At 39.5% G+C, this 15,069-nt stretch overlaps 1 protein-coding gene across 2 annotated transcripts in view; it reads right to left on the bottom strand.

The window, feature by feature from the left end:
* The window catches only part of CSTF3 (cleavage stimulation factor subunit 3), a 50,613-nt gene that overhangs the window by 8,958 nt on the left and 26,586 nt on the right, over positions 1 to 15,069 (bottom strand). For both annotated transcript variants that reach the window (XM_083837886.1, XM_083837887.1), the window contains 10 exons: positions 8,125 to 8,157; positions 7,650 to 7,747; positions 6,138 to 6,204; positions 6,007 to 6,041; positions 5,773 to 5,899; positions 3,277 to 3,354; positions 2,910 to 3,072; positions 2,271 to 2,380; positions 1,727 to 1,843; positions 561 to 635 (listed from right to left, as the gene is read on the bottom strand). In XM_083837886.1, coding sequence (XP_083694012.1) covers positions 561 to 635; positions 1,727 to 1,843; positions 2,271 to 2,380; positions 2,910 to 3,072; positions 3,277 to 3,354; positions 5,773 to 5,899; positions 6,007 to 6,041; positions 6,138 to 6,204; positions 7,650 to 7,747; positions 8,125 to 8,157 — 903 coding nt within the window. The remainder of the gene's footprint in view (positions 1 to 560; positions 636 to 1,726; positions 1,844 to 2,270; positions 2,381 to 2,909; positions 3,073 to 3,276; positions 3,355 to 5,772; positions 5,900 to 6,006; positions 6,042 to 6,137; positions 6,205 to 7,649; positions 7,748 to 8,124; positions 8,158 to 15,069) is intronic.

The following is a 15,069-nucleotide window of genomic DNA, read 5'->3' as shown; positions in this document are numbered from 1 at the left end:
TTTTTGAGGGCAGGTTAAGTTCTCACACCATTTGTTCAGTACTAGCACAGCTGGCACTATGAACCATGCTGTTTACTACATAAGTAGAGGTACAGCAATAAACTTTGATACTTACATGGTGCATTACAAATTTATTTGCAAACTACACATACACAGAAAGGTATTTATTACTTTAGGGAGGGCAATGGGCAAAAGCAACGTGCTTTTAATCAGTTAAGGAGAAGCAAAGTGAAATTTTAGTTGGGCCAACAACACATACACCAATTCTTATGAGATGCTTCATAAAATCTTTAACATCTGCCATCTTCACAACTTGTTTTAAGAGATTCTCCAAAAGACACAGAGGAGAAATATGCACGTGACTTAGTGTCAGAATGGATTAAAGCCTCTAATTATCAGCCCTGCTGAAATTTTAATCTAATTCTGTCATCTCAGTACTCCACCTGCTCAATCATCCTTGTGACCCAATAAACTCATATAAGTACTTCCCCATTCTCCGAGTGTACTCAGGTGACTGTCTATGCAAATGTGGAAAAACTCAGTACTAAAGATCATCTTACCAGAGTGGGATCAATATCTTCAATAGCCAAGAGTCGATTATATATGCTGTGTACTTTCTCATACTTCATTCGACTCTAAAGTAAATAAGAAGGAAATACAGAATGCTTGGTAATACCATTAAAAACCACCTGTGAGAATGCAAAAATCAATCTGAAGAAAAAAAATAAAATTTTTGTTTCTTTTTTTCCTCAGTTTGACACTACATATGTCAATCATTTTAAACTGATGCATTTTTTTGTCTTGTGCAGTCATTTCTTTACTTTCCACATTCTGTTTTTACTAGTGCTTACTACATACATGCTTCCCTAGAGTCTCTGTTGTCTTTTTCTAATTTTGTAGTACTGCAGCAGAACTGACATTTTAGGTATTTGGGATTTGAAGACTGTTTCCTTCATCTTCAACTAAAGGTAACTCGCAGAGCAGGTAGGAAGACCACCTTCACTCTAAAACCTACACATTTCAAGTAATCCATTCTGTTCACTGCCAGCTGCATCCCTCCAAGCTGCATGGTGCAACCTTTAAAAACTTTAATAGCCAGTATGTTTAGGATACAAGAGGCTGCACTGAAAGCCAAGGATTTTTCTTTTAAGTGCAAAGATTTGTTGGCTTTTGTCCTCGGGATCTTCCTGCAAAGACTTTCATGTTACAGTAAATGGGCAAAATACATCCTACAGAGGATTCTATAGTCCTCATATGATCAGTGGGAAATTGTCCTCATTTCTGATGGTTCATGTGCAAAAACAACCCTTGCTGGGACATTACTCATCAAGTCTGTGTGATACAGTGGTAGCCATGGCTACACAAACATTAAATCCCCCAAAATTGGACAGGAAAGGTGTTCTTTTCCTCCATTTTAAAAATGAAGAAGCTGATGTTCCAGTAAATGTAAATTGATCGGTCTTTCAACTTCACAGTTGTTTGAAAAATAGTTAATATTTAAGTGGAAAGGCATTAGATTTTCAAAAGAATTATAACTAATACTTCAGGCTGTCTCTCCCCCTTTTGTCAGCTCAGTCTCAGAAACACTGAATGAGGTTAAGGCTAGAAAAAATCAGCAAAGTAATTGTACAGAGAGTCTGTGTATTCAGTATGCTTCAAATAAATGACATTATTGAAGAGAGATGTCTTTGTGTTTTAATATCAGTACATCACTGTTTTGGCTCACCTCTTCATAATCTGCGTATGCAAAATAAAGAAGCATATTCTTCTTTAGTAAAGTGCTGATCGCTCTTTCATAAATATTAGCAGCCTCATCACTGAAAAGTTTGGCATTGTTCATGTCCTGTTATAAAATAAATACGATAATTGTTCAACACTTGTGACAGTGAAGGCCCATCTATGGAATATCTTCTCTGCATGAAAAATTCCACTGAGTGCCCATACAATGCTCCAATAAAAAGATACTCATCTCCCCAGTACTTGAGAAATCACTACAGCCAAAAAAATAAACCACAACAAAATAAACCCAAACCTAAATCTGGCCAACAGGAAAATAGTTTTTTTTAATAAATGTTATTATCCCAGATGCAAAATAAATAAATAAATAGATTTTAGTAATAGAGCCCCAAATTTAAAATTCTGAACATGACACAAGATGTTTGAGACTTTTTGCCCCCCCCTTGGTTCTTAAGTATTTGAGGAAAAATTAACAACAGTAGACTGCATTACAGCAATTAAATGAGAAAGAAAACTAACCGCAATCTCCTTACCCCTTTTTCAGCTAGCAGCTTACTAGATTGCTCAAGATACTGTGCAGCTTCATACCAGATATCTGGGTGATGTCCCAGAACCAAAAGGCATTGCTCATAGGCAAACATAACTAGGAGGAAAAAACGTAAGAAATATTCCTTGTATATTACTGCAGAAAAAGTTCTACCTTGCACAATGAAATACAGAAAACAGTGAATAAATAAAACACCATTAACACTAATGGGCTTTGAATAGAACAATCACAATTGCAGCTCTTTTATATCATCTGGAACTTCATGAATCCTAACCAGCAGCTAAACCCTGCCTCATCCACAGAGGAAGAAACAGAAATCATCCAAGAACATCAGCCGTAATGTTAGGCTGTGATCCACCATTTTGTGACCTCTAATGAGATCAGTGGCATACGATTACAGCACTGTACCCCAAATCCATGTATTGCTTTCAGATTGAGTTGAGTAAAAACTACACATTGTTTAAAAATCACACCCACACAGTTCAAGACAGGCAAGGAAAAAATCTTGACTGATTTCTGCTAAAGCACCATCCGTGAACATTAAAACACATTATTATCTACACTGGAGGCCATTCATTGAGCTAAGAAATACAATTCTACACAGCCCAGAGCAGTTTCTAATTACCTCTTTTTGTTATGAGAGTTTGATCTTCTGTGCGTAGTGGGTTGCTCTTTTCCCACTGGATGTATTTCTTCCACATGTCTACCTGCTGAGCCTCTTGTGGGGTATTTTGTGGGGGGACGGAAGGAGCGTTGCGGTCCAGGCCTTTCATAACTGTCTCATATTCCTGAAACGGAAACAATGTTTTGAACACCAGATTTAAACCTACAAAAAACTAAAAAACTTAGTTTATTTTTTGTGAAACTGATACAAATATTTCAGTGTACCTACCTCATTAATCTAACACACATTTTGTTTTAAAATAAGAACCAAATTTAGAGCTAGTTTGTAGAATTAAATAGAACAAAGAAAAGTAAACAGAAGTTTGTACCTTTGCTACACGTCGTGCGTTCATATAATCTCTACTCCTGTCTTCAATCATCTTCTTAGCTAAGTGAATATTGATTCCCTAGAAAAGGGTGAAAAAAAGGAATTGGGAGTATGCAATTTCAACGTGGAATTCCTGAATCTCAATTTATTCAGAAAATAACTTGAAAGAGGATGCAAAAGGGAGCATGAAGGTCAAAGCTATTTTAAAATACTGATCTCAAAAGGTTCTGGATATTTCTTCACAAACATATCACAAAGGGGCAAGAACGTATTTGCGAAGGAACACATTCAATACAGAAAATCAGATGACCTAAAACATCTCAGTATATTTTTAATCTTATCGCTTACAGCTTTCAAGATGCAATGAACTTTACATAAAACTGATGGGGGAGAAAGCAGAGGAAAGAATGGATCTTTGAACTAGTATTTTTTAAAATCATGGTCAATGCCCAGGCAGAGTCACAGTTCCCTGCCTCGCTGCTGCCTGCTGTTCACTGGGTGAACACAAGGACAGCATAGGAGCAATTCAGTTTTCGTTGACAAGCAATAACGGAGACTGAAGTCAAAGCTCACTGCTCTGCCTTTTCCTCTCTGTTCCTGAAGCAAGGGATGGCCATATGCGTACCTTTGCCAGCTCCAAGCACCCCAGAGAAGGACAAGGGGCAGGACCCGTGTGCGCTCAGAGCCCTCCAGAGCAGGAGGGATCCAGCCCAAGGCAGAGCTCACAACTCGACGCCAGGAACGCAGGCCAGGCAGCGGGCTCCCAGGCACTAACCAAACCTCAAGGAGCAGCTCTGATGGCAGGATAAGCAACCACTCTTGTGCTCACAAAAGTCAGGGTGGGTTTTGCTGAAGTGACTTGCCAGGATTTTGAGCAACGTGAGCAGTGTTGAGTCCTGTTCCAAGCTGGCATCTGAGCTGGGGACTGATCCCTTGCGGCAGGAGCAAGAGAAAGGCCCCATCTGGACCCTCGCCAAGCTATCTGGGCCAGTTAGAATATAAACCCAGCAATGGCCCACTTAGCCCCTTAGTTTAACTAACGGTGCTGGCAGCTGACAGGCAGATACTGCTACCCAGTAACTACTGACTGAGCTGAAGGGAAGCTGGAGAGTGTTTTACCCACGAGTATTGCACTTGCAGCAAATACCCAGTGGCCTTTTGTACCAAGATCTACACATGAGGTTTCCCCCTAAGAGACCTGGTGCCCAGCACTGTCTTACTCCGCGCCAGCATGTTCTGCAAGCTGAACACGAGCTGCAGAGACCCGTGTCCCAGCAGCCACCAGCCCTCGCCTGAGATGTTGTTTTGCGTGACAGGTGCCAACCAAGCAGCCTCAACTAGAAGATACAGAACAAATGTAGGCCAGGTTTCAGCTATCATCTTGACAGGCTCCCTATGTATTGATGAAACCAGTAGAAACAAGCAGTGATAGCTTTCATTTACTGTGTGGGAGAGGCTTACAGGGAAGTTTCTGGCAGCACCATCGGATTTTCCTATGGAGAAGGCATGTCATTCGGTACCCTCCCTGGTGCTAAGCGAGCCAGCTGCAGTACCGCTGAGGACCGAGCTGGTGATGAGCTATGGCGGGACACACTGCTGGCTGCGGGTGCCAGGAGGTGCTCCTGCTGGCTAAGTGGTGTCTCACGTCTGAGGTCAGCAACCCTACAACTGGCACGGTCAGAAACGAGGGAAGAGAAACTGTTCCTTCTTCCCTGCACAGTGCACAGCTGACCCATCGCGTGCCAGCACAGGCAATGCTGGGTGCAACATGCGGGATGAGGGAGCGTGCCACACCAAGGTGTCTCCTCGACGGTGCCGAGCACCAAGGCATTTATTCTCGGTTCTGCATTCTTACCTGCGGTGAGTGGGGTAGGTTAACAGGCTGCTACCAAAAGTGTTTACAAGTACACTACGGAGGTGCAGCTACAGATCAGCCTGCAGGGTCAATGAGTTGAGGTTGCGCTTGCTGAAGACAGTGTGGCAGCAGACTCACCTGAATTGATGCTGTAATGGCTTCAGGTGAGGGATGGTGGCGAGCATTTTAAAAGTTCTTGAGAACATGTGACAATACTATGGAGCAAATCCAAACCATCACAGCTGAATGCCATTTTACCCTGTTCAACTGGAACAAGGGAAATGCCTCCTTGCGATAGCAAGCCCCCATTGCCAACTGATCTGCCCCAGCTTTCATTGAATATATTCTCTGCCATTAGTAACAGTGATTTCTAATTCACTAGCAATTCAGATGGGCCAACTGGGGAATAGGACAGTTAAATGTATGCTACAAAATCTTTAAAATAATTAAAAAAAAATTATCAGTCAGGTACCTGTACAGTTTTGCTACAGGTGTTTTGGTACATAGCACACGCAAAATGTTTTTTACACTGCCAATCATCTCTTTTATATGTAATTATTTAGTGGATGCAATTTGGGCACTATATTTGATTATAAGATTATTTTTTTTAATGTCACAATCAGATTTAATGTTTTTGATTACCTCTTCGTATTTGTTATAATCTCTCCAGAGCTGTTCTATGTTAATCATTGGATTCACACACCCACGCTGGTAAACCCTACGGACAGCTGTTATCCTCTGGTTTTCAGCATAAGATCCTACTGCTTCTCTAAATAGTGGGGAGAGAGATCAATGTCAGCTGTTACAGACCATCACCAGTACGAATATCAACATTACTTAAACTGAACTTAAAATAAATTCTTTTAAGGTACTTACACGCCCTTCAAAAAATTGATGTAATCCACCCAGATCTATGCAAGAAAAAATATTAAATATAATGAAATTAATGTTTAATTGTACTTGATATAAAGTTAGAAATTAAATGTGTTTTCATAGAAAAAACATACCTGGTATGACATGATTTCCATGCCAATCTTATCCAGAGCAAAATCATATGCCTGAGCCATTTTTTCTCTGAGGAAAAGAACAAACCACAAAGACCATAGAGCAACTCTTTAGTATTTTAGAAAAATCTTTATTTAAGAGCATTTTTTTGTGCAGCAAATTCAATATACCTTGAGGAATGAAAAGTATCATGCAATAGTTGAGAGCAAAAAATTTGCATTTGGATATCTTTAAATTCTGAATTTAGGTTTATTTTTAAGAGAAAATTGTTTACATTTATTGGTGGCAATATTGTATACTAATCGCTCCCAAGAACCCCCTTCCTCAAGTATGTGGAAATCCATGCATGCGAAGTGCACTCTAAGTTGAAAAGATAGAAACCAAATGCTCTCTAAATGTTCCTTGCTGACAACCTGTTGTTTCCTTTTTCTCTCAGAAATTCTTGAACCTTGTAACTCTCTAAGAACATAGAAAGGATGGGAAAATTAGGAGTAATTCCACTGTGTGGAAAATGGCCAAAATCTTTCATATAATCTTCTACCACCCCCCCCCAAAAAAATGTGATTCACATTTTTAAAAATGTTCACAGAATTTTTCTACTTGCTCAATTTTCAATGAAAATAGCTTTTACACTGTCCCACTTTTCTCCCAGTTTCCTTTCCTTAGAAGTTTTTCACTACCTCACTACTTTTTTGTCCACGTTAAAGGGAAAAAAATAGAGTAAAGTTAAATGACGGAAAGGTAAGGGATGGGAGGAGGAAAATACTTTTAGAAATTTTTTGAAAACAGTATTTAAAAATAAAAAATCTGCATTTTTTTCATTTATGCATCAGTGACTGTCTTAATGGTTGAAGTACATAGAAATTATGATGGGCTGGGAAAGAAACAGCTTGTAGATGCTGAAGGACTATTTTTGAAACTTCAAGCAGGAAGAAGGAGGACTGAACTCAGTCCACAGGACTATACACAGGCAAAATCTAGTAAGTGAGAAGAGATGAAAACTAGCATGCCCCAAAGATGTTGACACCCTGATTTTTTATGCTTAGTAGGCCTTCCCAAACTTACTCTAATTACTGATTTACTATTAACTACTCAAAAATAGTACCTCAACTGGAATCGATTTTGAATTTTGTGGAGACTAAACAGGGCACTAAGGGGGAGAATAGCAAAAGACCTGTCTGAGAAGGAAGCATATTTCAGATTAGCTTAAACACCAATCTCATTTGCAGGGAAACAGCATGGGTGCTCCAGATGGTCCCCCGCTGCTGTCCCACCTCTACATATGGACCCAGATGGAGCAAGAAATTTTACCCAGCAAGCTTAATTACAGAAACTTTAAAGAAAATGCTGGCAAAATGCAAATTATATATTATTACCACCACCACCCCAAAACCACTCTGCTACAAGGGTCCCAAGCAGGTGTGAGACTCGTGTTCTTCCCCACCCCTTAGTCAAAAATCAAGAGGAGAGTCATTATAAAACTAGAATAATTCAGAGTAACTCTGTTAACTTACTTGTAGCTAGGTAGCTTCCCCTTGGTTTCTCGTACATAGGAAAGGTAACATTTCCATAAATCAATGTGTAAAACCTTCATAAGGCATCGCTGAAATAACTGTTTAATACATCAAGAAGATGTGATCAGGATTCCAATACAGAATTAAGTTTCTACTTTTAATGCTATACAGTATGAAATAAAATAATTTTGATAATTATGACTAAAATTTATAAGAAAGAATAAATTACTCATTTTTTTGACAAAAATACCTTCATGCTATGCAAGGAAATTGGAAAGAATTAAACAGAGAAATTCCTCTGCTCACTTCACTGATTAGTTTGGTAGCAACAACAAAATCTACTTTAGTGATATTTCCTGTGTTTTTGAATAGCTCATTCAAAGACAGCCACAGTTATTTTCAATCTCAGTTAGTCGAATCAGAAGATATTTTTTTCTTGCTATAGGTATATATCGCATATATTGATAGGACTCACCTTTTCCACTTTGTCATAATTTTTTGCTTTAATCTACAGGGAAGCAGAAAAGAACAAATCACTTAAACTATTTTAGAATAGTAGGAATATATTTTGCATACAGTATTAAACATTCCAGTCTGGCTTCCTAAACTAACTACATTCCAAATTCACATAATGCTGCAAAGATACAATTAAACATATAAAAACATATACCTAGCTTAGCTTTTTCAAAATCTTCATTTTTAAAAATTTTTTTTTTTTTTTTACTTCCATTAGGGCCAAAAATGCAGTCTCAGTAGACAAAGTTACTTTCCTATAGTCTGGTTTGGATACCCACACTTTCCTCTTATTTTGAGGAACTTTGTTGTCTTAAGCGCATATCTATTGACTTAGGTACCAAAGTCTCCACATCAGGATTCAGTAAACCCAAAATACCACATTTACAAACGTGTAACGTGTTTCTTTTATCATGCTTTATATTTTGACATTTATTTCTCAAAGTAAGCTTTGACTTAACAGGCTGATGCTGAATAAGAGAATAACGCACACTCTGGAGAACCTCTTTTTCAACGCGTGCCCCCCCCCAGCCCTGGTGCTGCCCTCCACAAGACACCAAAGTGGCTGGCGCCGCAGCACTCGTGTCATTCAGACAGCACTGCAGGGTCACGGGTGAAAACTCAGCCTCAACAGAACAGGCTTCCTTTCACACAGGACACAGAAAAGCACAAGACGTAGAAGCTGACTGACACTGCTCTTCACGTGCTTGGTAGCTCAAGTTATGCTAATGTACTGGGCACCCCGAAGAGACAAGGAGAATCTGAAAAGCCTCTAGAAACGCGTATCTGTTTAGAAATAAACATCCTTTAATGAAATTTGCTATGTTGCACTGCACTTTTTTAAATATCAAAACCCCCATTTAAATCTCATTGCCCTTTGCTGAGGGGATTCACAGCTGTTACTTCAGTGGGAAGCGAGAGGGCCGCGGGAGGCTCGGACAGCCTCTTCTTCTCCCCAGGCAGCACAGGGGGATTAACCTAGTAATTACATCATTTTACATTGTTCTCTTTTTAAAGCCTAAGAGAATTTTTAATGGGAGCCTTAGGAAACACTGACTACTCTGCAGGAGGCCTACGGTCAACCTTCACCGTGCCACGACCCTTCATGGCTCCCTTTCCTCAGCTTCTCGGCTCTCGCCGACACCCCGGCCTCCAGGCCCCTCTATAACAGGATCCCAATTTCTCTCTCTCATCAACCAGAGCAATTAAAAATACAGGAATTCAAGTGAATTTTGCAGGCAGATGTTATAGGCATGCACTGCAAACTAGAACCTCGTGCCAGCAGCTCTTCCAAACTGGAGCAGCACCCTGCCCAGGTTTGAGTGATCTGACTAAACCCTGTTTCACAGGAGTTAGGCCTAGTTACCTCATATACTGAACACACAACTTTCACACTTTTTTTTTTTTTTTTTTTTTTCTGCAAACTACTCGGTTAGGAGATAGCTGCCCATAGGAACGACCGACTGCAGAAACGACAGCGTTCTGCAATAACACGGCTCGAACGAGCCAGGTGAACGGGCGGGCACGTATCTTATTTCTGCTTCCTTGCAGCTTCTAGTGAGAGCAGCACAGCATTTCAACCTCTAAACAGCAGTTACAGTACTTCTATAGCTGTTTAGGCAGAAGACTTTTGTGAACACAAGTGAGGGAGTCAGATCCCACCCTATTTTCAGTTGAAGGAAAACAACTGCTTATATTTTAAATTCCTCCTCCACTGCAAAGTCAAAGAAAAAGACACCTCCCATTTTCCCTTCATCCATTTTTGACAGTTACAGTAGCAGTTCAGGTTCTTCAGCATCTCTTAGAATATGACAAAAAGGATTCAGCTCTCAGTAAGGAGCAAGAGCTCTCATCAGCGTGTCCCACCCCCTGCATACTCCTTTTGTCCTTGGCCACCTAATGGAAAAGAACAAATTTTGTTTTGCATGCCTAGTACAGTGCGAAGCTGCCTGCACGTTTTTCCCCTTCTTTTACTCAATCAAAATCTTCAATAGGGAGAGCAGAAACTTTTTTTTTTTTTAAGGAGCAAGTCCCCAGTAAAAAGAATAAATTGATTTTTTAATGAAAATTACTCCGTGGCTTTGTCACTGACAAAGGCACGGAAGGTGAAAAGAAATTGTACATGCTCAAATTAAAAAGCCGTAAATACGCAGGACAAAACAGCCTACCCTTCAGTCTAGCCCTGCAAAAAACGTTTTGCATGCCTGCTGCGAGTCACTCCGCCAGGGAGAACTCCCAGCTGCAGCTGGCAAGGCGAGGATGCTGCCTGCCTGTTTATCTCCCTGCCTTTATCAGCCAATAGCCCACCGACAACCACTACCCCATATAAATGACCCAGACTGATCTCAGTAATTTTATGACACCAGGTAAGTGCGGAGCAATCCCACTCAATTGTTTACCAAAGCGATTTTATTAGTGTGTGGCAGCACCGTCACCAAGCACCACCAAAAGACAGAGCATGAGGAAGACCAATTAGGTTACATGTGCTTCCAAGGAACTGATTTGCACCTCAAGACCTTTAAAATTAAAATATTTTTGCTAAGAAAAATTAATATTCTTTATTTGTGTGTGTTGTAACTCAAAGAACGAAGTATTTTCTACATGAATTACTAAATACATGAAAAGCTGCTGTCCACACTTGGACTTTTTGGACTTACACCAGTGTTATATATTTGTTACCCATTTTCAACATCTAATTGTTAGTGAAATCTTGGTACCAATGAAGTTATGAGGTTGAAGACAGATTGAAAAAGAAAAAAAAAGGAAAAGAAGAGAAAAAAGAAAAAAGCAGCACTTGCCAGTGCTTGCTAGGCGTCCCTCACTAGAGTTTTCACCAAGCCCCAGAGCCAGAGGGAAGAGCAGCTATTTCTCCTGCTGGAATTTGTTTGCATTTCTTGGCTCCCAAGCAAGCATCCTGGCCGCCCTGGCACAGGGACACCTCAGTGATGGGGCAAACGGAGCACCAGAAAGGGCATGCTGCCTCCAGGACCCACTACCACATCTTTCTATTACTTTTTTTTTTTTTTTTCTATTACAGACACAGGAACAGGCAGTGATCAAACACAGACAAGCGTTAAAGGATTGACATGAATGTTGTAGTTTTGTTCTTTAGTAAGAACAGAACAAAAGGAAACATATCTTTACAACAGATTGTCCTCGGATTACTAACACTGCCTGTGTACATGTTCTGTTCCTCTCTATTATTATTTTAATCCAAAAGGTAGGTGATACCCTCACAAAGGTGAACATATAGAAGTGTCACTAGCACGACTCTGTCAACTACAGAATAAGCCTAGGAATATCAACATTCTAGGGTAAAATTATTATCTATAAAAATATCCCCCTTCCATCCTTGAAGACTACAAAAAGATCACCTAGTCTGGCTATAATCAGGTGCTCCTGTGGTAAAACACACCTGAGTTTGCCTTCCTCTGCCTATAACAGTAAGAAATTTCAACTATTTGCTGAGAAAGTCTTTTTAAATTTGATGATCCAATAGGAAGTTTAAGTCACCACTGTATCAGCTTTGTACAAGACATTCTTAATAATAGGGTAAAATTTCTCCCCAGAATACACTACATACTTCCCAATAATGAACTTCATAAACATTCAAGGGCAAAATTTAATCCACAAATTACACTGCACTTCACTTTGTTTCAAATCCTTTCCTTAAGGATCAGCATGGCTTCTTCTGCCATGACTCATTTTCTAGAGGCCTCAGCTATTTCTAAAGCCCAACCCTCTCTCCAAGTAGGTAATAAAAATTGATAATAAAATCTTATGTCCCTTACTCGTGGTCTCCAGCTGAACCCAATGCTGCTCCACCTCTGTGAGGAAAACACTCTTGCCCTCTGCCTTACCCACCTCCCAGGCACTGTTCTCCCGGGGCTTTAGCAACTTTTTTGGAAGAGTGGCCTGAAGAGAAAGTCTGGGTGCAGCTGGTGGAGTGCATGAGCTGGGGAGGAGAAAACACCACAGCAGCACCAGCATTAACTTCCAGGGGACTTCCTTCATAGTGACTGCTATTTTAAAAACTACTATTTCCTGAAATCTGGTTTCATTATAAATAATAACATGTATGCAACATCTTTAATGTTTGTTTGTTTTATGAACACATACACACCCTATGCTTCAGTGTACAAAATTACAACCAGAGCATACATGCACATATTGGAAGTCTTCCTTTTGTTTATTAGCTGGACTTCACTGTTAAAGACCTATATTAATTCACACAGTTACAGGACAGGTTATTATAAAAATAAAAAGTTCTATTTTGAGAGAAAATCAGACTATACCAAATTTAACACAACCGAATCCATGTGTGTCACATTCATCTTTTTTCTTTCCTTTTTTTTTTTTTTTAACACCTTGATTGTTAAGGCAGGATTTTTTTCTTTCAATTAACCTTCTACATACTGTCAAGCCTGGTGGGATGCAATTAATGTCTTTACTAGTATCAAAGTGTACGATTAACAAAACACATTCAGGTATTTTATATCAGGTACCTTTGTACCTGTTTCCAAAATACAGGTTCGAGCTGGCTGGAGAGATGTTCTCACTTTATTTGCAGAGTAAATACTGCTGGGACTACTGCGGTTCACACTTCTCAGAGTGCCTCAAGGAAATGTAATCTCTGAAAGGATGAAGAGAGCGTAATATGCTCCAATCTTCCGCACATTGTCTTTTGCTGTTTGCTGAGACTTCCAGTCAGCGGAAGAGCAAATCTCTTGGCTAGCTGCGAGAACACTTCACACAACAAACAATTTCATGTCAAATAACAGCAATTACCCTTGCAAATGGCAAACCCAGCTCTGTCCAAGTACATGAAATGCAGGTGAAATGCTGTAAGCGTGTCAGCAGGACAAGTATAGAATCACACAGGGATAACACCACACTCACATGGGGACATTAACCCAAGGAGGCTGGATTATAACTTCCCAGACAATAACATCAGAGTTATTTTATGTAAGCTGAACAAAACACATACTTCTGCAAGGCATTCCAAGGCTAAGCCAATAACCTCCTTTATTAGAAAACATCAGCACAGAATTGCAGATGTAATTTCTGTAACGCAGAACTGTGCTACAATTTATATCAGATACGCACTGAAAAAATCAGTATTTCTGCACTTTCATCTGGAGTGTTAATATTCCTTATGAAAATATAGCTTTTTTCTTGTTGTTAGTAAAGACTGCAAAGAAGAGATATAGTACACAGAGTATGCAAAAACTCATTTATTCAAAATGTAATAAGATGACTTGCAAAGTATTTTCATCCAAAGTGGTGTTACTTCTCACATTTACATGGTTGTGCCTCAATTTCAAAGTCTGTCATAAAATGCAATTCTAAAAGCTCCTTAAAATTATTCTACCTGAAGTGTCTTCATCTACTACTATACACACTATTTCTAGAGTTTCCACAACCATGGCACCATACCAAAATTTAAAAGTCGTCTCTACTAGATATATCAACCTTTGAAAGCCTGTCCCCTCACAGGATGCCATCACAGCTGCCATATAGATGGCTACAATATACAGCAAAAAAAGCAACATTTTGCAGTCTGTTTTCTGATCACAACCATCTTTTATGAATCGCAGGTGTTTGATTACCAAAATAGTGAACTATCATAAGCTATCACATTTGTGTCTTTATATTTAGATATGCTTTGAATTTTCTCATAGTATTTAAGAATAAATCAACATTACAATAATTAAGAATGTGGCTTAAGCCAATGAACAAGGCCTGTAATGCTTTAAGTCCAATTACCAGTTAATATCTTATGTAAGACAACAGACGGTGGGCAGCTAGTGAAGATGTTGACCTTCTATAGCAAAATTCTGGGCCACGTTACCATTTTCTGTTAAAGACAGGAAAAACAGCAAAGGAAGGCCCTGTCTACCGGAGAAGTGACCATCAGTAAATGAATGACACCATTTTTCCTCAGGGAGCTAAGTTGCAATGGGAAACTGGGAGAGGACAGTGGCAGAGCTAGAGAGGTGGATGGATAGCTAGGAATAGGCAAGGTTGTTTTTCACTCACTAATCACAAGAAATTTGACATTACAGCCTCATGATCCCAAAAGCTTTAATAGCCTTCAGGAGCAGTTTAGCCCAAGTACACACAAGCCCCTCAGAGGAAACCCTTTTTCCTCTCAAAGACATCAACCTAGACAGACCTCCATGTTACCAGCTAACTCTAAAATAGTAATTAAAAATGTAAGACTAAAGACTTGAAAAGCCTAATTCCCTATCTGTGAGCGGAAAACTTGTGGAACTGCAGAATGGTTGATGTCAAAATGAACATCTGGAGGTCACTTGGTCGAACCCCCCTTGCTCAGGCAGGGCCACCCAGAACAGACTGCCCAGGACCATTCCCAGGCAGCTTTTGACTATCTCTAAACAGATAGTCTGCTTTAGTTCACACCTTACTGCAATTTGAATTTCCACATACCGACAAATCTTTAGGAACAGTATCTGCCTCTATTCCTTACAAAACATACTGGCATCTTGGTCCCGCAGCAAGGCACTTTCTTCGTGTAAGAGTAAGAGGAAGTGTGAACAACCCACTCCCAAGCATTTTTCCAACCAATGTGAGGCAATCCTGTATTCTCTGCTAGTTTGGTCTCCATCTTTATAGTACAACACATTTTTATAAATGTTTATTTTCAACCAATAGACATTTTTTCATATCTTCTCCAAATCAGGAAAATCACTACACTTTTTTATTTAGGAAATTTGCCAACTATCAAATTATTATCTGTATGAAGTAGTTTACAAATGCTAAACATACTTTCCATTATCCATTCCTTTCTAGCCATATTCACCTTCGTACCTAGACTGTCTGCAATTCTTTTTTTTCTTTTAATAAAAAGTCAATTTTAAACATGCTCTGGGACTTATAATTTCCT

The sequence above is a fragment of the Anser anser genome (genome assembly GCF_964211835.1).
Source record: "Anser anser genome assembly, chromosome: 5".
Classification (NCBI taxonomy): domain Eukaryota; kingdom Metazoa; phylum Chordata; class Aves; order Anseriformes; family Anatidae; genus Anser; species Anser anser.
Note: the sequence above shows the minus strand (reverse complement) of the source record. Positions and strands in the feature narration are given on the sequence as shown.